General features: G+C 41.5%; 1 protein-coding gene across 1 annotated transcript in view; it reads right to left on the bottom strand.

The window, feature by feature from the left end:
* The window catches only part of LOC128695338 (glutamate receptor ionotropic, kainate 2-like), a 286,847-nt gene that overhangs the window by 145,363 nt on the left and 116,708 nt on the right, over window positions 1-24,776 (bottom strand). The window contains exon 8 of the mRNA XM_070095365.1: window positions 6,930-7,082. Within this exon, the coding sequence (XP_069951466.1) occupies window positions 6,930-7,082 (153 nt within the window). The remainder of the gene's footprint in view (window positions 1-6,929; window positions 7,083-24,776) is intronic.

Genomic DNA, 24,776 nt, shown 5'->3' with positions numbered 1-24,776 from the left:
CTGACCACTACTACTACACTGCAGGTCATCCTGACCACTACTACTACTACTACTACACTGCAGATCATCCTGACCACTACTACTACTACTACACTGCAGGTAATGCTGACCACTACTACTACTACTACACTGCAGGTCATCCTGACCACTACTACTACTACACTGCAAGTCAGTCTAACCACAATAACCTCACCAGATTCCCTATATAAATAAGTTTTCTTTTTAATTACTCAGTATTAAATTGATGAAGCTGCTGTCTGGAGATACCGAGAGTCTGCAGGTCTCTCATTCATGATAGTTCAGATGTAGACATGACGTTCAGGTGTCATCAATATTTAGGTAGTCACTATGTAGTTGAGATTGTCACTACATTGTTCAGCTGTAGTCATCATATTGTTCAATGTAACGTAAAGTTGTGGTAGTCACTGTATTGTTCAGATTATCATTATGTTACTTTGAAGTATTTATATTCATTAGGTGTAGTCACTATGTTACTCTAGTGTGGTCACTATGTTACTCTGGTGTGGTCACTGTGTTACTCTGGTGTGGTCACTATGTTACTCTGGTGTGGTCACTATGTAACTCTGGTGTGGTCACTATGTAACTCTGGTGTGGTCACTATGTAACTCTGGTGTGGTCACTATGTAACTCTGGTGTGGTCACTATGTTACTCTAGTGTGGTCACTATGTTACTCTGGTGTGGTCACTATGTTGCTCTGGTGTGGTCACTGTGTTACTCTGGTGTGGTCACTATGTAACTCTGGTGAGGTCACTATGTAACTCTGGTGTGGTCACTATGTTACTCTGGTGTGGTCACTATGTTACTCTGGTGTGGTCACTATGTTACTCTGGTGTGGTCACTATGTAACTCTGACGAGGTCACTATGTAACTCTGGTGTGGTCACTATGTTACTCTGGTGTGGTCACTATGTTACTCTGGTGTGGTCACTATGTAACTCTGGTGAGGTCACTATGTCACTCTGGTGAGGTCACTATGTAACTCTGGTGTGGTCACTATGTTACTCTGGTGTGGTCACTATGTAACTCTGGTGAGGTCACTATGTAACTCTGGTGAGGTCACTATGTAACTCTGGTGAGGTCACTATGTAACTCTGGTGTGGTCACTATGTTACTCTGGTGTGGTCACTATGTAACTCTGGTGAGGTCACTATGTTACTCTGGTGAGGTCACTATGTTACTCTGGTGAGGTCACTATGTTACTCTGGTGAGGTCACTATGTAACTCTGGTGTGGTCACTATGTTACTCTGGTGTGGTCACTATGTAACTCTGGTGTGGTCACTATGTTACTCTGGTGAGGTCACTATGTTACTCTGGTGAGGTCACTATGTTACTCTGGTGAGGTCACTATGTTACTCTGGTGAGGTCACTATGTAACTCTGGTGAGGTCACTATGTAACTCTGGTGTGGTCACTATGTTACTCTGGTGTGGTCACTATGTTACTCTGGTGTGGTCACTATGTAACTCTGGTGTGGTCACTATGTAACTCTGACGAGGTCACTATGTAACTCTGGTGAGGTCACTATGTTACTCTGGTGAGGTCACTATGTTACTCTGGTGAGGTCACTATGTTACTCTGGTGTGGTCACTATGTTACTCTGGTGAGGTCACTATGTTACTCTGGTGAGGTCACTATGTTACTCTGGTGAGGTCACTATGTTACTCTGGTGAGGTCACTATGTTACTCTGGTGAGGTCACTATGTTACTCTGGTGAGGTCACTATGTAACTCTGGTGAGATCACTATGTAACTCTGGTGAGGTCACTATGTTACTCTGGTGTGGTCACTATGTAACTCTGGTGAGGTCACTACGTAACTCTGGTGAGGTCACTATGTTACTCTGGTGAGGTCACTATGTTACTCTGGTGAGGTCACTATGTTACTCTGGTGAGGTCACTATGTAACTCTGGTGAGGTCACTATACTGTTTATTAATGGAGAACAATACAAGTACTGTAAGTACAATTATTAGCGTATGTTAAAGTACATTTACTTGTTGTATTTTAACAATCTTATTGTATTTTAACAATCTTGTTGTATTTTAACAATCATGTTGTATTTTAACAATCATGTTGTATTTTAACAATCTTATTGTATTTTAGCAATCAGGTTGTATTTTAACAACCATGTTGTATTTTAACAACCATGTTGTATTTTAACAACCATGTTGTATTTTAACAACCATGTTGTATTTTAACAATCATGTTGTATTTTAACAATCATGTTGTATTTTAACAATCATGTTGTATTTTAACAACCATGTTGTATTTTAACAATCATGTTGTATTTTAACAACCATGTTGTATTTTAACAACCATGTTGCATTTTAACAATCATGTTGTATTTTAACAACCATGTTGTATTTTAACAATCATGTTGTATTTTAACAACCATGTTGTATTTTAACAACCATGTTGTATTTTAACAATCATGTTGTATTTTAACAACCATGTTGTATTTTAACAATTATGTTGTATTTTAACAGTCATGTTGTATTTTAACAATCATGTTGTATTTTAACAACCATGTTGTATTTTAACAATCATGTTGTATTTTAACAATCATGTTGTATTTTAACAATCATGTTGTATTTTAACAACCATGTTGTATTTTAACAATTATGTTGTATTTTAACAATCATGTTGTATTTTAACAATCATGTTGTATTTTTACAACCATGTTGTATTTTAACAATCATGTTGCATTTTAACAATCATGTTGTATTTTAACAATTATGTTGTATTTTAACAATCATGTTGTATTTTAACAATCATGTTGTATTTTTACAACCATGTTGTATTTTAACAATTATGTTGTATTTTAACAATCATGTTGTATTTTAACAATCATGTTGTATTTTAACAATCATGTTGTATTTTAGCAATCAGGTTGTATTTTAACAACCATGTTGTATTTTAACAATCATGTTGTATTTTAACAATCATGTTGTATTTTAACAATCATGTTGTATTTTAACAATCATGTTGTATTTTAACAATCATGTTGTATTTTAACAATCATGTTGTATTTTAACAATCATGTTGTATTTTAACAATCGTGTTGGATTTCATTGTGTACATGTCTTCCTGAAGGTTGTTGCGAGTGCAAATGCCTCTGCGGCCCAATCCTCGACTAAACCTCAAGGTGGATTAAGTCCTGATCAATAAAACTATTAATGATGGTCTTACGCACTCCAACGTATGAACCACAGCTCGGCCGATTGGGCACTGACTTAAGGTATATATCCAGTTCCCTCTTGAAGACAGCCAGGGGTCTATTGGTAATCCCCTTTATGTATGATAGGAGGCTGATGAACAGTTAGTCCTTGGATGGTTATTGTGTTTTCTGTTAATGTGCTCAAGGCATCCATATTTTTCATTGGGGGAATGTTGCACTGCCTGCCGAGTCTTTTGTTTTCGTAAGGATTGATTTCTCTGTGCAAGTTTGGGACCAGTCGCTCTATGATTTTCCAGGTGTGTATCTTTCTCGCATGCATTTCAGTGAGTACAGGACAAGGGACTTAAAGTATTCCCAGTAATTAAGATGTTTGAAAACATACATACAGTGAAGGCTCTCTATATATACTCTAGATCTGCAGTTTCACTTGTTTTGATTGCGGCTGTTAGTGTGTAGCAGTGCTCAAACCTACAGTGAAGTGTGACTTCAAGACAATGATCATTGGTACAACATCCCTTGTTTTGTAAGTTCTCACTATACATCCTTTCATAATCCTCGCAAATGTAATAATGACACTGCAGTTATCCATGAAGGTAAGATCCTCTGACATTATCACTCCCAAGTCCTTCACACTAGATTTTTGCTCTTTTGTTGTTTACTCTGTTTTACTCTCATTTAACCTATGCTCAATATTTTCTATTTCCCCAGTCAGTGGTTCCTTCCGTATTTTAGATAATATAGCCTCCTTGAGAAACTCAATGACTCTTCTCTTTCGTCTGTAGAGGGACCATTTCTGTCTTTACAGTTTACTTCTCTTTTTTATCCTTAGGGGCATGTGACTTAAGCATACTTCAAAGAGTTGATCCTTTCAAGTCATTGGTTCGGATCCATGTTATTTAAAATATCTGAAGGACATGAATGATTCGATCCCAGTTCTAAGCAGATTAAGGAATTGATGGCAGAATGGGTCTTTCAAAAAGCAAATTGATTAGGGTAGAGAGAATTCCAGGATTCTAAATACCATATTAAACACTGTTAACCAAGTGTTCCACTAACAAATTGTACTAATAAGAGTGATGGGCCCAAAGTACGTGGCTGCTGAAAAGGAAGGACAACAGTTCTCGATTGTAGAGACAGAACTCCACAGAACTAAACGCGATTGATAAGATGTATTTGGAATACCAGCTGAGTGTGTGTTATAGCATATGGACATGTCATTATGCCCAGCTTCTGTTAGTACACTGATAGTACACTGATAGTACTAACTGGGTCTTAAAACCGGCTCGGGCATAAGTCACCTCAATAACTGCTGGGGGCCAGACATGTGTTTTCAGTGCTCAGTTAAGGCGTTTTCCATTTTCGTTTCAGTCTTCGTGCAGCGGCTGTGACTTTAGCTTCTCGTGACTTTTTTTTCACCTTTTTTTTTACCCAGCCCAGGGGCTCATAGGGCATTGCCCAAATGCCCTTATGGCCAGTCCTCCTCTGGTACTGAAGTGAGTTCACGGTGTGTCAAGAGTGTGTTTTACTGTGAGAGGTAAAATACAAGAGAAATTAATGTTGTCTTGAGTTTAAAGTGAAGGAATGAGGCGAGATGTAGCACCAGGAATAACTTGCAAGATGTTGCCTAATTGCTATGACAGCTTCAAAACGTCTGCAAATCTCTTGCAAACAACTGAAGGAAGAGCAGCCGGGTCTACAGAATACTTGCTAACCAACTTTCGCTTTTTTTTCAGATTGCGGACACAGTAGTATGTGTAGGAACATGGACACGTAAGCTGACCAACTAGTTCATTTTGTGCATATATTCTCGTCTGACTGGAAGCTATGAAACAGTTCTTTCTTCTGTTATAACGGTAACAGGTTGATATAACGCCTTTGAAACTCACAGTGAGGACCACAGTGAACACAAATTTGGCAATGTTTACATGATCTTCAAGGAATTGCAGTCGTTACTGCAGAGAAAGAACAGAGCTGGTAAAGATTTAGAGCAACTCGTCTTCAGAGGAAGAATGTGGAGGAACACCAGGAAAAGAGGTTCAGAGTGTATAAAGCATCGAATTTACTCACTCATACTAACACTGGGAGTGTTGAGGAAGTTGGGTGTAAGAATGAGGAATTAATGAGAAGATTGCAATGAACACTATCATGAAGATTATTTACTACTGATCAAAGTCGAGCACTAAAGGAGAGTATACAGAAAAAGAGTAGGTTACCGGTCTTTAATATATTTAGAGGTAGAGAGGTGAGGAAAGCTTCTTACCGAAACGTTGTTATAAGCTCTAGTATCCTAAGTGAGGATTATTTGTGTATTGTTCCAGTCACGGTATTGTAACGTTTTATTCTTTAAATACATATAAGGAAAATCCGGAAGATCAATATATGTAGTGATTCCTGATTCCCCCGGTATCTTCTAATATTCCATTGTATTATGTCCGCTATTAATGATTAGTAATACTGTGGTATCAAATAACAATGGTGGATGCTCTGAGCTGAGACGACTTGCTAAGACTCTGTGGGATGGCAGCAGTAAATTAGTAATGAGAGATTTGTAGGTAACAATAGAAGGAAGATGTAAGACAGAAATTGGAGCGGTGAGTTGAAAAGGTGAGTATGTCAAGATAATCGAGGGAGGGAAGGAAGGGGAGGGAAGAAAGGGAAGGAAAGGAAGGGGAGAGGGGGTGCCTGTCTCAATAAAAGCTGATAAAGGCTCTGAAGATTCTGCATTTCGTGAGGTACCGAGTAGAGCAGTGCAAGAGATAGAAGAAGGATATGGAGCAGAGAACAGAGAGATATGAACAGCTGCCAAGAAAGGAAGAGGTAGAGAGAAGGGTCAGTGATCTCCTAAGATGGAGGAATTTGTGTGGAGATGGGAAGAAGAGAAAGTGGTAACTAGTGTGGGTAAGTGTATTTGACAACTAACACTGATGCAGGTGGAGTAAAGGAGCAACGTACACTGGTAGGAAAAGTAAACTTGAAGGATCAGTAAGTTGGTAGGGAGTTTTCGGGACTGTTGGAGCTTTACGTGTATTGCTAAAAATCGAAAACTGAAGCAACCTGCCTATAATGTGTCTGAAAATACGAAAATATAATTTCAGAAGCAAATATCAGTCTGATTTCTAGAATCAGTTTTTCTGTTGGCTAAATTAATATTTAAAATAAATAGGTTTTCAAAAATGCAGAGAATATATTGAAGTGATGGGACACTTTCTGAAAGCCAGCTCATTATTGCATTACCTACGCTCAGACAATATTTAAAGTCAAATATAGGTTGAAATATTTGGGAAAAAGGGGGTTAAATTCACAGGACAAGCGGTTTCTCTAAAGTAAAAAAAAATCTGACCTAAAAAGAGGCAAGCAAAGGAGTTGGGTTAGTAAATTTACAGAGACAATACAGGTATGGATACCGATCCTGCTTATTTCCTGACGGTTACGTAGCGTGAGTTAATTATGTAACCTCAGTCTCGTTACATAATTACTAAAAAAAATTCTATGCTAAATGTTAAATAACGTCGGTACCTCCTTTAAGTCAACATTACCAATGATCAACATCAGGAAGTTCTAGCTTCAGTATGCCCAAAATACTCTGCATAATCAAGTCTTAAATAATGTATGAAATGTCACATAATTTTTAACAATTACTTATTAGTGCAAAATATTAGTTCTTAGGTAGTTCCTCTGAACACAAAATTGGTTTTTAGTTTATGCTTAATATTAAACTGTAATAGGTACTCACCCACTTGATATAGTTGATGAGGGAGTTGCCGTGCATCCAGGTGATGTCTGCGTCACAGTCTAGCGGTGTGACTTTAATGTGGTGGGAGCGATCTAGGTCGTCGAGGGCCTTAGCGAAGAGCTGCACCGCGTCATACATCAGCGCCACCTCTGTCTGTATTAAAAAAAGGAAACTACCATCGCAATGGGTGTCACTCTTCCCCAGGGTTCGGAACCCAGACTTTAACATATCTTATAAATTCACCCTTTGTCAGAATAATCTCTATTGTATTAGGGACTCTTTGCTGTCTACGGAACCAACGGTACTATACCAAGACCAAAGATTACCTTACAGAGCTTCGTTAATCTTAAGAAGAGAGAAGTTAAACTGGTTTCTCGATCATCTAACAGAGCTCTGTTATTCATAGCTTTATTATGGATATAAAGGCTGCCGTTGTTGTCACACAAGGTCGTAACTTTTACCCAGAGCTTAAGGTGTTAAACAAGGCCCCCAACTCTTAATCAATGAGCACAATTATTAAACAAAGCCCATCCATCATACAGGGCTCCAGCTGCAGTTTCTTCAACTGGTAAACAGAACTCACATTTTTTTCAGCATCTATAATTCTGTAAAAAATGCATAACTACATGAGTTATACAACCATTATTAAAAAAAACACTATTGTTGTAGGGGGGCCTCATCTGTTTCCAAATGCCTCCCCCCACCTGTTACAATGTTCCCCAACTGTTAACTTACATATATCCCCAGCTGTTATACGGTGCCCCAGCTATTATACGGAGCCCCAGCTATTATACGGTGCCCCAGATATTATATACGGTACCCCAGCTAGTACTATACAGTGTTATAGCTATTATTCAAGGCCTCTGCAGTCAAATTGAATCTAGCTCAATACAGTTCCCCATATGTAAAACAAGTCCCCAGATGTTACACAGGTCCCCAAATATTGCACAAGTCCCCAGATGTTGCACAGGTTCCCAGATGTTGCAAAGGTCTCCAGATGTTATACAAGTTCCCAGATGTTATGTAAGTCCCCCAGATATTATAAAAGTCCCCAGATATTATAAAAGTCCCCAGATAATATAAAAGTCCCCAGATATTATAAAAGTTCTCAGATAATATAAAAGTCCCCAGATATTATAAAAGTCCCCAAATATTATAAAAGTCCCCAGATAATATAAAAGTCCCCAGATATTACAAAAGTCCGCAGATAATATAAAAGTCCCCAGATAATATAAAAGTCCCAGATATTATAAAAGTCCCCAGATATTATAAAAGTACCCGGGTAATATAAAAGTCCCCAGATATTATAAAAGTCCCCAGATATTATAAAAGTCCCCAGATATTATAAAAGTCCCCAGATATTATAAAAGTCTCCAGATATTATAAAAGTCCCCAGATACTATAAAAGTACCCAGAAAATATAAAAGTCCCAGATATTATAAAAGTCCCCAGATATTATAAAAGTCCCCAGATATTATAAAAGTCCCCGGATAATATAAAAGTCCCCAGATATTATAAAAGTCCCCAGATATTATAAAAGTCCCCAGATATTATAAAAGTTCCCAGATATTATAAAAGTCCCCGGATAATATAAAAGTCCCCAGATATTATAAAAGTCCCCAGATAATATAAAAGTCCCCAGATATTATAAAAGTCCCCAGATAATATAAAAGTCCCAGATATTATAAAAGTCCCCAGATATTATAAAAGTCCCCGGATAATATAAAAGTCCCAGATATTATAAAAGTCCCCTGATATTATAAAAGTCCCCAGATAATATAAAAGTCCCCAGATATTATAAAAGTCCCCAGATAATATAAAAGTCCCCAGATAATATAAAAGTCCCCAAATATTATAAAAGTCCCCAGATAATATAAAAGTCCCCAGATAATATAAAAGTCCCCAGATATTATAAAAGTCCCCGGATAATATAAAAGTCCCAGATATTATAAAAGTCCCCAGATATTATAAAAGTCCCCAGATAATATAAAAGTCCTCAAATATTATAAAAGTCCCCAGATAATATAAAAGTCCCCAGATATTATAAAAGTCCCCAGATAATATAAAAGTCCCCAGATAATATAAAAGTCCCCAGATATTATAAAAGTCCCCGGATAATATAAAAGTCCCCAGATATTATAAAAGTCCCCAGATATTATAAAAGTCCCCAGATATTATAAAAGTCCCCAGATATTATAAAAGTCCCCAGATATTATAAAAGTCCCCAGATATTATAAAAGTCCCCAGATATTATAAAACTCCCCAGATATTATAAAAGTCCCCAGATATTATAAAAGTACCCAGAAATTATAAAAGTCCCCAGATATTATAAAAGTCCCCAGATATTATAAAAGTCCCCAGATATTATAAAAGTCCCCAGATATTATAAAAGTCCCCAGATATTATAAAAGTTCCCAGATATTATAAAAGTCCCCGGATAATATAAAAGTCCGCAGATATTATAAAAGTCCCCAGATATTATAAAAGTCCCCAGATAATATAAAAGTCCCCAGATAATATAAAAGTCCCCAGATATTATAAAAGTCCCCATATAATATAAAAGTCCCAGATATTATAAAAGTCCCCAGATAATAAGAAAGTCCCCAGATAATATAAAAGTCCCCAGATATTATAAAAGTCCCCAGATAATATAAAAGTCCAAGATATTATGAAAGTCCCCAGATATTATAAAAGTCCCCAGATAATATAAAAGTCCCCAGATATTATAAAAGTTCTCAGATAATATAAAAGTCCCCAAATATTATAAAAGTCCCCAGATAATATAAAAGTCCCCAGATATTATAAAAGTCCCCAGATAATATAAAAGTCCCCAGATAATATAAAAGTCCCCAGATATCATAAAAGTCCCCAGATATTATAAAAGTACCCAGATATTATAAAAGTCCCCAGATATTATAAAAGTCCCCAGATATTATAAAAGTCCCCAGATATTATAAAAGTACCCAGAAATTATAAAAGTCCCAGATATTATAAAAGTCCCCAGATATTATAAAAGTCCCCGGATAATATAAAAGTCCCCAGATATTATAAAAGTCCCCAGATATTATAAAAGTCCCCAGATATTATAAAAGTTCCCAGATATTATAAAAGTCCCCGGATAATATAAAAGTCCGCAGATATTATAAAAGTCCCCAGATATTATAAAAGTCCCCAGATAATATAAAAGTCCCCAGATAATATAAAAGTCCCCAGATATTATAAAAGTCCCCATATAATATAAAAGTCCCAGATATTATAAAAGTCCCCAGATATTATAAAAGTCCCCGGATAATATAAAAGTCCCAGATATTATGAAAGTCCCCAGATATTATAAAAGTCCCCAGATAATATAAAAGTCCCCAGATATTATAAAAGTCACCGGATAATATAAAAGTCCCCAGATATTATAAAAGTCCCCAGATAATATAAAAGTCCCCAGATATTATAAAAGTCCCCAGATAATATAAAAGTCCCAGATATTATAAAAGTCCCCAGATATAAAAATCCCCAGATATTATAAAAGTCCCCGGATAATATAAAAGTCCCCAGATATTATAAAAGTTCCCAGATAATATAAAAGTCCCCAGATATTATAAAAGTCCCCGGATAATATAAAAGTCCCCAGATATTATAAAAGTCCCCAGATAATATAAAAGTCCCCAGATAATATAAAAGTCCCCGGATAATATAAAAGTCCCCAGATATTATAAAAGTCTCCAGATAATATAAAAGTCCCCAGATATTATAAAAGTCCCCAGATATTATAAAAGTCCCCAGATATTATAAAAGTCCCCGGATAATATAAAAGTCCCCAGATATTGTAAAAGTCCCCGGATATTATAAAAGTCCCCAGATATTATAAAAGTCCCCAGATATTATAAAAGTCCCCAGATATTATAAAAGTCTCCAGATAATATAAAAGTCCCCAGATATTATAAAAGTCACCAGATATTATAAAAGTCCCCAGATATTATAAAAGTCCCCGGATAATATAAAAGTCCCCAGATATTGTAAAAGTCCCCGGATATTATAAAAGTCCCCAGATATTATAAAAGTCCCCAGATATTATAAAAGTTCCCAGATATTATAAAAGTCCCCGGATAATATAAAAGTCCGCAGATATTATAAAAGTCCCCAGATATTATAAAAGTCCCCAGATAATATAAAAGTCCCCAGATAATATAAAAGTCCCCAGATATTATAAAAGTCCCCATATAATATAAAAGTCCCAGATATTATAAAAGTCCCCAGATATTATAAAAGTCCCCGGATAATATAAAAGTCCCAGATATTATGAAAGTCCCCAGATATTATAAAAGTCCCCAGATAATATAAAAGTCCCCAGATATTATAAAAGTCACCGGATAATATAAAAGTCCCCAGATATTATAAAAGTCCCCAGATAATATAAAAGTCCCCAGATATTATAAAAGTCCCCAGATAATATAAAAGTCCCAGATATTATAAAAATCCCCAGATATAAAAATCCCCAGATATTATAAAAGTCCCCGGATAATATAAAAGTCCCCAGATATTATAAAAGTTCCCAGATAATATAAAAGTCCCCAGATATTATAAAAGTCCCCGGATAATATAAAAGTCCCCAGATATTATAAAAGTCCCCAGATAATATAAAAGTCCCCAGATAATATAAAAGTCCCCAGATAATATAAAAGTCCCAGATATTATAAAAGTCACCAGATATTATAAAAGTCCCCGGATAATATAAATGTCCCCAGATATTATAAAAGTCCCCAGATAATATAAAAGTCCCCAGATATTATAAAAGTCCCCAGATATTATAAAAGTCCCCAGATATTATAAAAGTCCCCAGATAATATAAAAGCCCCAGATATTGTATGTCCCCGGATAATAGTCCCCAGATATTATAAAAGTCCCCAGATAATAAGAAAGTCCCCAGATAATATAAAAGTCCCCAGATATTATAAAAGTCCCCAGATAATATAAAAGTCCCCAGATAATATAAAAGTCCCCAGATAATATAAAAGTCCCCAGATATTATAAAAGTCCCCAGATATTATAAAAGTCCCCAGATATTATAAAAGTCCCCAGATATTATAAAAGTCCCCGGATAATATAAAAGTCCCAGATATTATAAAAGTCCCCAGATATTATAAAAGTCCCCAGATAATATAAAAGTCCCCAGATATTATAAAAGTCCCCAGATAATATAAAAGTCCCAGATATTATAAAAGTCCCCGGATAATATAAAAGTCCCCAGATATTATAAAAGTCCCCAGATAATATAAAAGTCCCCAGATAATATAAAAGTCCCCAGATATTATAAAAGTCCCCAGAAATTATAAAAGTCCTAGATATTATAAAAGTCCCCGGATAATATAAAAGTCCCCAGATAATATAAAAGTCCCCAGATATTATAAAAGTCCCCAGATAATATAAAAGTCCCAGATATTATAAAAGTCCCAGATATTATAAAAGTCCCCAGATATTATAAAAGTCCCCAGATATTATAAAAGTCCCCAGATATTATAAAAGTCCCCGGATAATATAAAAGTCCCCAGATATTATAAAAGTCCCCGGATAATATAAAAGTCCCAGATATTATAAAAGTCCCCAGATAATATAAAAATCCCCAGATATTATAAAAGTCCCCGGATAATATAAAAGTCCCCAGATATTATAAAAGTCCCCAGATATTATAAAAGTCCCCAGATATTATAAAAGTCCCCAGATAATATAAAAATCCCCAGATATTATAAAAGTACCCAGATAATATAAAAATCCCCAGATATTATAAAAGTCCCCAGATATTATAAAAGTCCCAGGATTTTCAGTTCATATTTAAAGTCCAAGATATTATCCTGAACCCCGAGCTATCATACAGGGCCCCCAACTGTTACACAGAGCTCAAACTGTTATACATGGACCCCATGTATTATACAGGCCCCTAGCTTTTTACAAGGGGCCCAGCTCTGATAAAGGGAGTCTTAGCTGTTATACAGGGGGGGGGCCCATTTTTTATATAGATCTCTCAGCTGTTACAGAGGGCCCCAGATAATATAGAGAGCCTACAACTGTTATACAGTACCCCAACTATCAGCAGGGCCCACAACTGTTATATCATACAGACCCCTAGCTGTTTCTTAGGGGACCCAGCTGTTATAAAGGGGGCCCAACTTCTATGAAGAATTCCCAGCTGTTGCACAGGGCCCCCAGTTACTATACAGAGTCCACAGCTTTAATACAGTGCCCTATCTATCATGCAGAGGCCACAACTGTTATATCTGTATTACAAATTGCAGCATCTAAGTGAAGACATCCCCAGAGTAAACTAGAAGGTCAAGTTATTGATATTTCTCGAGCATCTAACCTATTTCTGGTTTCGTTAAATATTATTAGAACATTTTCAAGTTCAATTATCCCATAAAATTAGTGGCTTCCTAATAGCGCTTATGGATTGCAAGGGAATGAATGCAAAGTAAATGAAAGTTGGTAGTAATTACAGTTAATGTAACTTGAGTAATTAAGGAGATAAGTGCCTACACAGCTCTTGGAGTATAACTTAGTATACATATATATCATATTTATTCTGAACATAATCCTATGGTACTATGGACACATTTGGTAAGATAGTGTACTATTAATATGTACTGTCTGGTACGTTGCTATGATGAGCTGTGCTTACAAGTACGAGAGTAAGGGTAAGTGTGTGTGTTTGTGTGACTGGTATGTGGTCAGATTGACTCAACCTATAATGTGACTGCCAACAAGTCCTTAAACTTCCGGACCGTTGAGGCAATCAAACAGTTTGCTTGAAAAATATGTCGACCTATTCACAAAACAGGAGTAATGCTCAGAACAGCATTGACCAGCACAGCATCAGCCAAGGAATCAAGGGGAAGAAAGACCGTAACTGGGGACCATCACCAAGTCCTCTCTGAATAGGCTTAACTCTTATTATTTTTATGACTACGACAGTACGTAGATGCCAGAACAAATGTAGGACAAAAGTTGAACTCGGCACCAGAGCTATAGTGTCTCCACGACACAACCTCTGAAAACGTCAACTATCACTAAGACTAAATAATGCTCTGTAAACAGAGATATGAGTGTCCCAGCTGACCAAAGAAGAAATACTCTATATGAGGGAAAAGTCGTTAAAATGGGGGGTTATTATTGTTCAGACTACTTGGAACCATTAGCGTGTCACTACTCGCACTACCATCTAGCGGGCCGAGGCTAAACTTCAGTTTCCTAGGGTCTGATTTTCTTTAATTTCTACTCCTGGTAGTATTAATATTACCTCTTGTGGGTTGAAGCTTGAAGAATCACTTCACCTCCACTCTTCTGATCAGGTACGGTGATCTACCAGGAGTATTTCTATTCTTTGTTACTGATTTACCCGGTTACCAGTAATGGCATTGAAGCAGAATACCACCCTTTGTCTTTCTTCAATGTTATACTTATTAACCCTTATGTAACCACTATTGTGTTTTTATTATAAGCTCTGCTGTTGGCCTGGTCAACCAGGGGAGACCTTAGCTACTAGAGCAAGATCCCTGTCAACGGGACATATTAGGACATAACGACTCCTCATCTCTTTGAAATCTGAAGTGTGGTGTTGCAACTAGGTATAAACAGGATTTCCAGAACACTGGACGAACACCGCCACCCAGGATAACCAACACCATTTCTTTTAAAAAATCACAGAAGACAATCCTGGACACATTATACTCCTGTCTCAGCATCATACTGGAACCACAGCGGCCAATTTTCTTTTACTTAATTTTAATTAAAATCCTTAGAAAATTATCTTAGTTATAATTCCTCAAGTTATCCATTACTCATTTTTTCATTATTTTGTTCAGGTGGAAGGCATTCTCTTGACAATGGCAACCATTCCAGGATTCGATCCTGGAATCTAAATAGCACGAGTTGAGAACAGCACTCTCCCAGACAAAGCAGAGATGGAGGGGTTACCACCACCAGGAACAGCGAGAAAAACAAGTAGGTCCTGCAGATACCTCGTCAGGTGACTCGTACCAGGTTGAGCGTAGCACGAACTGTGATATAAGCGAGCAGATAGTTACCAGGGTCGGCACCCAATCAAAATCTCTACCAATAAGCACAATGAGAGGTGTAGTCGTTACATCCTACCTAAGTATATAAACTAATTAGTCGAATAGCAGCAATTTAAAGCATGAAATTTCCGTTTTAGCTATTAACGAAAAAATCAGTAATATAAAATTATATAAAAAAGCAATATATACGTAATATTTATTGCTTTCTATTCCGAGTGCAGAACACTCATACAGGGCTGAAAGCTACTATACAGCGTCCCAGTTGTCATACAGTTCCTCAGCTGTTATACAGGGCCCACAACTTTTATACAAAGTCCCAGCTGTTATACAGGGCTACCAGTTGTTACACAGAGTCTAAGTCGTTATATAGGACCTCCAGCTGTTATACAAGGTCCCCCAGTCGTTATACAGTACCCACAGATGTTATACAAAGGCTGCAACTTTTATACAGAGCTTTCCTAAGACCTATACAAGTGTCCTCAAAGATTTGTTAAATTATACAATTAAGTAAAGATCCTGGACTTCACCTTACGAAACAGTCAAAACAAATGCAATAGTAATTATGGACAAAGTAGATTACAGTGGAAAAATGATATTCTATCAAGGTTCCCTTGATAGAATATCTAATAAATAGCAATACTGAATAATTTAAAAAGTGACTTAGTCTTTGTTTTATACCTTAATAAATATTCTATTCTTAGTAATTAGTAAGAAAAAAATTATGTAAAGCTAGACGTAAGTCTGTCTATGTATCCCTCATTACATAACCAGAGTCCTCTGTACCTCAGTGTTGCTATAGTATCAGTGCGACATAACCAGAGTCCTCTGTATCTCAGTGTTGCTATAGTATCAGTGCGACATAACCAGAGTCCTCTGTACCTTAGTGTTGCTATAGTATCAGTGCGACATAACCAGAGTCCTCTGTACCTCAGTGTTGCTATAGTATCAGTGCGACATAACCAGAGTCCTCTGTATCTCAGTGTTGCTATAGTATCAGTGCGACATAACCAGAGTCCTCTGTACCTCAGTGTTGCTATAGTATCAGTGCGACATAACCAGAGTCCTCTGTATCTCAGTGTTGCTATAGTATCAGTGCGACATAACCAGAGTCCTCTGTACCCCAGTGTTGCTATAGTATCAGTGCGACATAACCAGAGTCCTCTGTACCTCAGTGTTGCTATAGTATCAGTGCGACATAACCAGAGTCCTCTGTACCTTAGTGTTGCTATAGTATCAGTGCGACATAACCAGAGTCCTCTGTACCTTAGTGTTGCTATAGTATCAGTGCGACATAACCAGAGTCCTCTGTACCTCAGTGTTGCTATAGTATCAGTGCGACATAACCAGTGTCCTCTGTACCTCAGTGTTGCTATAGTATCAGTGCGACATAACCAGAGTCCTCTGTACCTCAGTGTTGCGATAATATCAGTGTACAGTGCGACATAACCAGAGTCCTCTGTACCTCAGTGTTGCGATAATATCAGTGTAGAGTGCGACATAACCAGAGTCCTCTGTACCTCAGTGTTGCGATAATATCAGTGTAGAGTGCGACATAACCAGAGTCCTCTGTACCTCAGTGTTGCGATAATATCAGTGTACAGTGCGACATAACCAGAGTCCTCTGTACCTCAGTGTTGCGATAATATCAGTGTAGAGTGCGACATAACCAGAGTCCTCTGTACCTCAGTGTTGCGATAATATCAGTGTACAGTGCAACATAACCAGAGTCCTCTGTACCTCAGTGTTGCGATAATATCAGTGTACAGTGCGACATAACCAGAGTCCTCTGTACCTCAGTGTTGCGATAATATCAGTGTACAGTGCGACATAACCAGAGTCCTCTGTACCTCAGTGTTGCTATAGTATCAGTGTAGAGTGCGACATAACCAGAGTCCTCTGTACCTCAGTGTTGCTATAGTATCAGTGCGACATAACCAGAGTCCTCTGTACCTTAGTGTTGCGATAATATCACTGTAGAGTGCGACATAACCAGAGTCCTCTGTACCTCAGTGTTGCGATAATATCAGTGTAGAGTGCGACATAACCAGAGTCCTCTGTACCTCAGTGTTGCGATAATATCAGTGTACAGTGCGACATAACCAGAGTCCTCTGTACCTCAGTGTTGCGATAATATCAGTGTACAGTGCGACATAACCAGAGTCCTCTGTACCTCAGTGTTGCGATAATATCAGTGTACAGTGCAACATAACCAGAGTCCTCTGTACCTCAGTGTTGCTACAGTATGGCAGTTTTATCTTAGCAATAAAAATCTAATGGAAATAAGAAAAGGCCTTCACAGGCTGTCATGGAGTCTAATATATTAATAATCTTAATAAAAATGCGAAATTAAGACATTTACAACCAAAAAACTATTTCAAAAAATTCAGTAAGAAACACAACACTGAAGCGAAACTGAAGAGGTAATTTTTTGTTATATAAGAGAAACCAAAATGCACGTGTTGATAGACATCTTTACTCCTGTGAACCAAGTACAAACCAAGAAGAACCAATTTGTTCTTCTTCGAATGTAATCGGGGTTGCCTAGTTGTATGTGTAGCGAACACTCGGGGTTGCCTAGTTGTATGTGTAGCGAACACTCGGGGTTGCCTAGTTGTATGTGTAGCGAACACTCGGGGAAACCTGGTTGTATGTGTAGCGAACACTCGGGGTTGCCTAGTTGTATGTGTAGCGAACACTCGGGGTTGCTTAGTTGTATGTGTAGCGAACACTCGGGGAAACCTGGTTGTATGTGTAGCGAACACTCGGGGTTGCCTGGTTGTATGTGTAGCGAACACTCGGGGTTGCCTAGTTGTATGTGTAGCGAACACTCGGGGTTGCCTAGTTGTATGTGTAGCGAACACTCGGGGAAACCTGGTTGTATGTGTAGCGAACACTCGGGGTTGCCTGGTTGTATGTGTAGCGAACACTCGGGGTTGCCTAGTTGTATGTGTAGCGAACACTCGGGGTTTCCTAGTTGTATGTGTAGCGAACACTCGGGGAAACCTGGTTGTATGTGTAGCGAACACTCGGGGTTGCCTGGTTGTATGTGTAGCGAACACTCGGGGTTGCCTAGTTGTATGTGTAGCGAACACTCGGGGAAACCTGGTTGTATGTGTAGCGAAAACTCGGGGTTGCCTAGTTGTATGTGTAGCGAACACTCGGGGTTGCCTAGTTGTATGTGTAGCGAACACTCGGGGAAACCTGGTTGTATGTGTAGCGAACACTCGGGGTTGCCTAGTTGTATGTGTAGCGAACACTCGGGGTTGCCTGGTTGTATGTGTAGCGAACACTCGGGGTTGCCTAGTTGTATGTGTAGCGAACACTCGGGGTTGCCTGGTTGTATGTGTAGCGAACACTCGGGGTTGCCTAGTTGTATGTGTAGCGAACACTCGGGGAAACCTGGTTGTATGTGTAGCGAACACTCGGGGTTGCCTAGTTGTATGTGTAGCGAACACTCGGGGTTGCCTAGTTGTATATGTAGCGAACACTCGGGGAAACCTGGTTGTATGTGTAGCGAACACTCGGGGTTGCCTAGTTGTATGTGTAGCTAACATTCGGGGAAACCTGGTTGTATGTGTAGTGAACACTCGGGGTTGCCTAGTTGTATGTGTAGCGAACGCTCGGGGAAACCTGGTTGTATGTGTAGCGAACACTCGGGTTGCCTAGTTGTATGTGTAGCGAACACTCGGGGAAACCTGGTTGTATGTGTAGCGAACACTCGGGGTTGCCTAGTTGTATGTGTAGCGAACAATCGGGGTTCCCTTGTAGTATGTGTAGCGAACACTCGGGGTTGCCTAGTTGTATGTGTAGCGAACACTCGGGGTTGCCTAGTTGTATGTGTAGCGAACACTCGGGGAAACCTGGTTGTATGTGTAGCGAACACTCGGGGTTGCCTAGTTGTATGTGTAGCGAACACTCGGGGAAACCTGGTTGTATGTGTAGCGAACACTCGGGGTTGCCTAGTTGTATGTGTAGCGAACACTCGGGGTTGCTTGGTTGTATGTGTAGCGAACACTCGGGGTTGCCTGGTTGTATGTGTAGCGAACACTCGGGGAAACCTGGTTGTATGTGTAGCGAACACTCGGGGTTGCCTGGTTGTATGTGTAGCGAACACTCGGGGTTGCATAGTTGTATGTGTAGCGAACACTCGGGGTTGCCTAGTTGTATGTGTAGCGAACACTTGGGGAAACCTGGTTGTATGTGTAGCGAACACTCGGGGTTGCCTGGTTGTATGTGTAGCGAACACTCGGGGTTGCCTAGTTGTATGTGTAGCGAACACTCGGGGTTGCCTGGTTGTATGTGTAGCGAACACTCGGGGTTGCCTGGTTGTATGTGTAGCGAACACTCGGGGAAACCTGGTTGTATGTGTAGCGAACACTCGGGGAAACCTGGTTGTATGTGTAGCGAACACTCGGGGTTGCCTGGTTGTATGTGTAGCGAACACTCGGGGTTGCCAAGTTGTATGTGTAGCGAACACTCGGGGTTGCCTAGTTGCATGTGTAGCGAACACTAGGGGTTGCCTGGTTTTATGTGTAGCGAACACTCGGGGTTGCCTGGTTGTATGTGTAGCGAACACTCGGGGTTGCCTAGTTGTATGTGTAGCGAACACTCGGGGTTGACTGGTTGTATGTGTAGCGAACACTCGGGGACACCTGGTTGTATGTGTAGCGAACACTCGGGGTTGCCTGGTTGTATGTGTAGCGAACACTCGGGGTTGCCTAGTTGCATGTGTAGCGAACACTCGGGGTTGCCTGGTTGTATGTGTAGCGAACACTCGGGGAAACCTGGTTGTATGTGTAGCGAACACTCGGGGTTGCCTGGTTGTATGTGTAGTGAACACTCGGGGTTGCCAAGTTGTATGTGTAGCGAACACTCGGGGTTGCCTAGTTGTATGTGTAGCGAACACTCGGGGTTGCCTAGTTGTATGTGTAGCGAACACTCGGGGATGCCAAGTTGTATGTGTAGCGAACACTCGGGGTTGCCTAGTTATATGTGTAGCGAACACTCGGGGAAACCTGGTTGTATGTGTAGCGAACACTCGGGGTTGCCTAGTTGTATGTGTAGCGAACACTCGGGGTTGCCTAGTTGTATGTGTAGCGAACACTCGGGGTTGCCTAGTTGTATGTGTAGCGAACACTCGGGGTTGCCTGGTTGTATGTGTAGCGAACACTCGGGGTTGCCTGGTTGTATGTGTAGCGAACACTCGGGGAAACATGGTTGTATGTGTAGCGAACACTCGGGGTTGCCTGGTTGTATGTGTAGCGAACACTCGGGGTTGCCTAGTTGCATGTGTAGCGAACACTCGGGGGTTGCCTGGTTGTATGTGTAGCGAACACTCGGGGTTGCCTAGTTGTATGTGTAGCGAACACTCGGGGTTGACTGGTTGTATGTGTAGCGAACACTCGGGGACACCTGGTTGTATGTGTAGCGAACACTCGGGGTTGCCTGGTTGTATGTGTAGCGAACACTCGGGGTTGCCTAGTTGCATGTGTAGCGAACACTCGGGGTTGCCTGGTTGTATGTGTAGCGAACACTCGGGGAAACCTGGTTGTATGTGTAGCGAACACTCGGGGTTGCCTGGTTGTATGTGTAGCGAACACTCGGGGTTGCCAAGTTGTATGTGTAGCGAACACTCGGGGTTGCCTAGTTGCATGTGTAGCGAACACTAGGGGTTGCCTGGTTTTATGTGTAGCGAACACTCGGGGTTGCCTGGTTGTATGTGTAGCGAACACTCGGGGTTGCCTAGTTGTATGTGTAGCGAACACTCGGGGTTGACTGGTTGTATGTGTAGCGAACACTCGGGGACACCTGGTTGTATGTGTAGCGAACACTCGGGGTTGCCTGGTTGTATGTGTAGCGAACACTCGGGGTTGCCTAGTTGCATGTGTAGCGAACACTCGGGGTTGCCTGGTTGTATGTGTAGCGAACACTCGGGGAAACCTGGTTGTATGTGTAGCGAACACTCGGGGTTGCCTGGTTGTATGTGTAGCGAACACTCGGGGTTGCCAAGTTGTATGTGTAGCGAACACTCGGGGTTGCCTAGTTGTATGTGTAGCGAACACTCGGGGTTGCCTAGTTGTATGTGTAGCGAACACTCGGGGATGCCAAGTTGTATGTGTAGCGAACACTCGGGGTTGCCTAGTTCTATGTGTAGCGAACACTCGGGGAAACCTGGTTGTATGTGTAGCGAACACTCGGGGTTGCCTGGTTGTATGTGAAGCGAACACTCGGGGTTGCCTAGTTGTATGTGTAGCGAACACTCGGGGTTGCCTGGTTGTATGTGTAGCGAACACTCGGGGTAGCCTGGTTGTATGTGTAGCGAACACTCTGGGTTGCCTGGTTGTATGTGTAGCGAACACTCGGGGTTGCCTAGTTGTATGTGTAGCGAACACTCGGGGTTGCCTGGTTGTATGTGTAGCGAACACTCGGGGTTGCGTGGTTGTATGTGTAGCGAACACTCGGGGTTGCCTGGTTGTATGTGTAGCGAACACTCGGGGTTGCCTGGTTGTATGTGTAGCGAACACTCGGGGTTGCCTTGTTGTATGTGTAGCGAACACTCGGGGTTGCCTAGTTGTATGTGTAGCGAACACTCGGGGTTGCCTGGCTCTATGTGTAGCGAACACTCGGGGTTGCCTGGTTGTATGTGTAGCGAACACTCGGGGTTGCCTAGTTGTATGTGTAGCGGACACTCGGGGTTGCCTGGTTGTATGTGTAGCGAACACTCCGGGTTGCCTAGTTGTATGTGTAGCGAACACTCGGGGTTGCCTGGTTGTATGTGTAGCGATCACTCGGGGTTGCCTGGTTGTACGTGTAGCGAACACTCGGGGTTGCCTAGTTGTATGTGTAGCGAACACCTGGGGTTGCCTGGTTGTATGTGTAGCGAACACTCGGGGTTGCCTGGTTGTATGTGTAGCGAACACTCGGGGTTGCCTAGTTGTATGTGTAGCGAACACTCGGGGTTGCCTAGTTGTATGTGTAGCGAACACTCGGGGTTGCCTAGTAGTATGTGTAGCGAACACTCGGGGTTGCCTAGTTGTATGTGTAGCGAACACTCGGGGTTGCCTTGTTGTATGTGTAGCGAACACTCGGGGTTGCCTAGTTGTATGTGTAGCGAACACTCGGGGAAACCTGGTTGTATGTGTAGCGAACACTCGGGGTTGCCTAGTTGTATGTGTAGCGAACACTCGGGGAAACCTGGTTGTATGTGTAGCGAACACGCGGGGTTGCCTAGTTGTATGTGTAGCGAACACTCGGGGTTGCCTAGTTGTATGTGTAGCGAACACTCGGGGAAACCTGGTTGTATGTGTAGCGAACACTCGGGTTTGCCTGGTTGTATGTGTAGCGAACAGTCGGGGAAACCTGGTTGTATGTGTAGCGAACACTCGGGGTTGCCTAGTTGTATGTGTAGCGAACACTCGGGGTTGCCTAGTTGTATGTGTAGCGAACACTCGGGGAAACCTGGTTGTATGTGTAGGGAACACTCGGGGTTGCCTAGTTGTATGTGTAGCGAACACTCGGGGTTGCCTAGTTGTATGTGTAGCGAACACTCGGGGTTGCCTAGTTGTATGTGTAGCGAACACTCGGGTTTGCCTAGTTGTATGTGTAGCGAACACTCGGGGTTGCCTAGTTGTATGTGTAGCGAACACTCGGGGAAACCTGGTTGTATGTGTAGCGAACACTCGGCGTTGCCTAGTTGTATGTGTAGCGAACACTCGGGGAAACCTGGTTGTATGTGTAGCGAACACTCGGGGAAACCTGGTTGTATGTGTAGCGAACACTCGGGGTTGCCTAGTTGTATGTGTAGCGAACACTCGGGGAAACCTGGTTGTATGTGTAGTGAACACTCGGGGTTGCCTAGTTGTATGTGTAGCGAACACTCGGGGAAACCTGGTTGTATGTGTAGTGAACACTCGGGGAAACCTGGTTGTATGTGTAGCGAACACTCGGGGAAACCTGGTTGTATGTGTAGCGAACACTAGGGGTTGCCTAGTTGTATGTGTAGCGAACACTCGGGGAAACCTGGTTGTATGTGTAGTGAACACTCTGGGAAACCTGGTTGTATGTGTAGCGAACACTCGGGGAAACCTGGTTGTATGTGTAGCGAACACTCGGGGTTGCCTAGTTGTATGTGTAGCGAACACTCGGGGAAACCTGGTTGTATGTGTAGTGAACACTCGGGGTTGCCTAGTTGTATGTGTAGCGAACACTCGGGGAAACCTGGTTGTATGTGTAGCGAACACTCGGGGTTGCCTGGTTGTATGTGTAGCGAACACTCGGGAAAACCTGGTTGTATGTGTAGCGAACACTCGGGGTTGCCTGGTTGTATGTGTAGCGAACACTCGGGGTTGCCTAGTTGTATGTGTAGCGAACACTCGGGGTTGCCTGGTTGTATGTATAGCGAACTCTCGGGGTTGCCTAGTTGTATGTGTAGCGAACACTCGGGGTTGCCTGGTTGTATGTGTAGCGAACACTCGGGGTTGCCTGGTTGTATGTGTAGCGAACACTCGGGGAAACCTGGTTGTATGTGTAGCGAAAACTCGGGGTTGCCTGGTTGTATGTGTAGCGAAAACTCGGGGTTGCCTAGTTGTATGTGTAGCGAACACTCGGGGAAACCTGGTTGTATGTGTAGTGAACACTCGGGGTTGCCTAGTTGTATGTGTAGCGAACACTCGGGGAAACCTGGTTGTATGTGTAGCGAACACTCGGGGTTGCCTGATTGTATGTGTAGCGAACACTCGGGGTTGCCTAGTTGTATGTGTAGCGAACACTCGGGGTTGCCTGGTTGTATGTGTAGCAAACACTCGGGGTTGCGTGGTTGTATGTGTAGCGAACACTATGGGAAACCTGGTTGTATGTGTAGCTAACACTCGGGGTTGCTTGGTTGTATGTGTAGCGAACACTCGGGGTTGCCTAGTTGTATGTGTAGCGAACACTCGGGGTTGCCTGGTTGTATGTGTAGCGAACACTCGGGGTTGCCTAGTTGTATGTGTAGCGAACACTCGGGGTTGCCTGGTTGTATGTGTAGCGAACACTCGGGGTTGCCTGGTTGTATGTGTAGCGAACACTCGGGGTTGCCTGGTTGTATGTGTAGCGAACACTCGGGGTTGCCTAGTTGTATGTGTAGCGAACACTCGGGGTTGCCTAGTTGCATGTGTAGCGAACACTCGGGGTTGCCTAGTTGTATGTGTAGCGATCACTCGGGGTTGCCTGGTTGTATGTGTAGCGAACACTCGGGGTTGCCTAGTTGTATGTGTAGCGAACACTCGGGGTTGCCTAGTTGTATGTGTAGAGAACACTCGGGGAAACCTGGTTGCATGTGTAGCGAGCACTCGGGGTTGCCTAGTTGTATGTGTAGCGAACACTCGGGGTTGCCTGGTTGTATGTGTAGCGAACACTTGGGGTTGCCTAGTTGTATGTGTAGCGAACACTCGGGGTTGCCTAGTTGTATGTGTAGCGAACACTCGGGGTTGCCTGGTTGTATGTGTAGCGAACACTCGGGGTTGCCTAGTTGTATGTGTAGCGAACACTCGGGGTTGCCTAGTTGTATGTGTAGCGAACACTCGGGGTTGCCTAGTTGTATGTGTAGCGAACACTCGGGGTTGCCTAGTTGTATGTGTAGCGAACACTCGGGGAAACCTGGTTGTATGTGTAGCGAACACTCGGGGTTGCCTAGTTGTATGTGTAGCGAACACTCGGGGAAACCTGGTTGTATGTGTAGCGAACACTCGGGGTTGCCTAGTTGTATGTGTAGCGAACACTCGGGGTTGCCTAGTTGTATGTGTAG

This window comes from Cherax quadricarinatus, chromosome 50 (assembly GCF_038502225.1).
Source record: "Cherax quadricarinatus isolate ZL_2023a chromosome 50, ASM3850222v1, whole genome shotgun sequence".
In the NCBI taxonomy this organism is placed as follows: domain Eukaryota; kingdom Metazoa; phylum Arthropoda; class Malacostraca; order Decapoda; family Parastacidae; genus Cherax; species Cherax quadricarinatus.
This window is presented reverse-complemented; position numbering and strand designations above follow the sequence as displayed.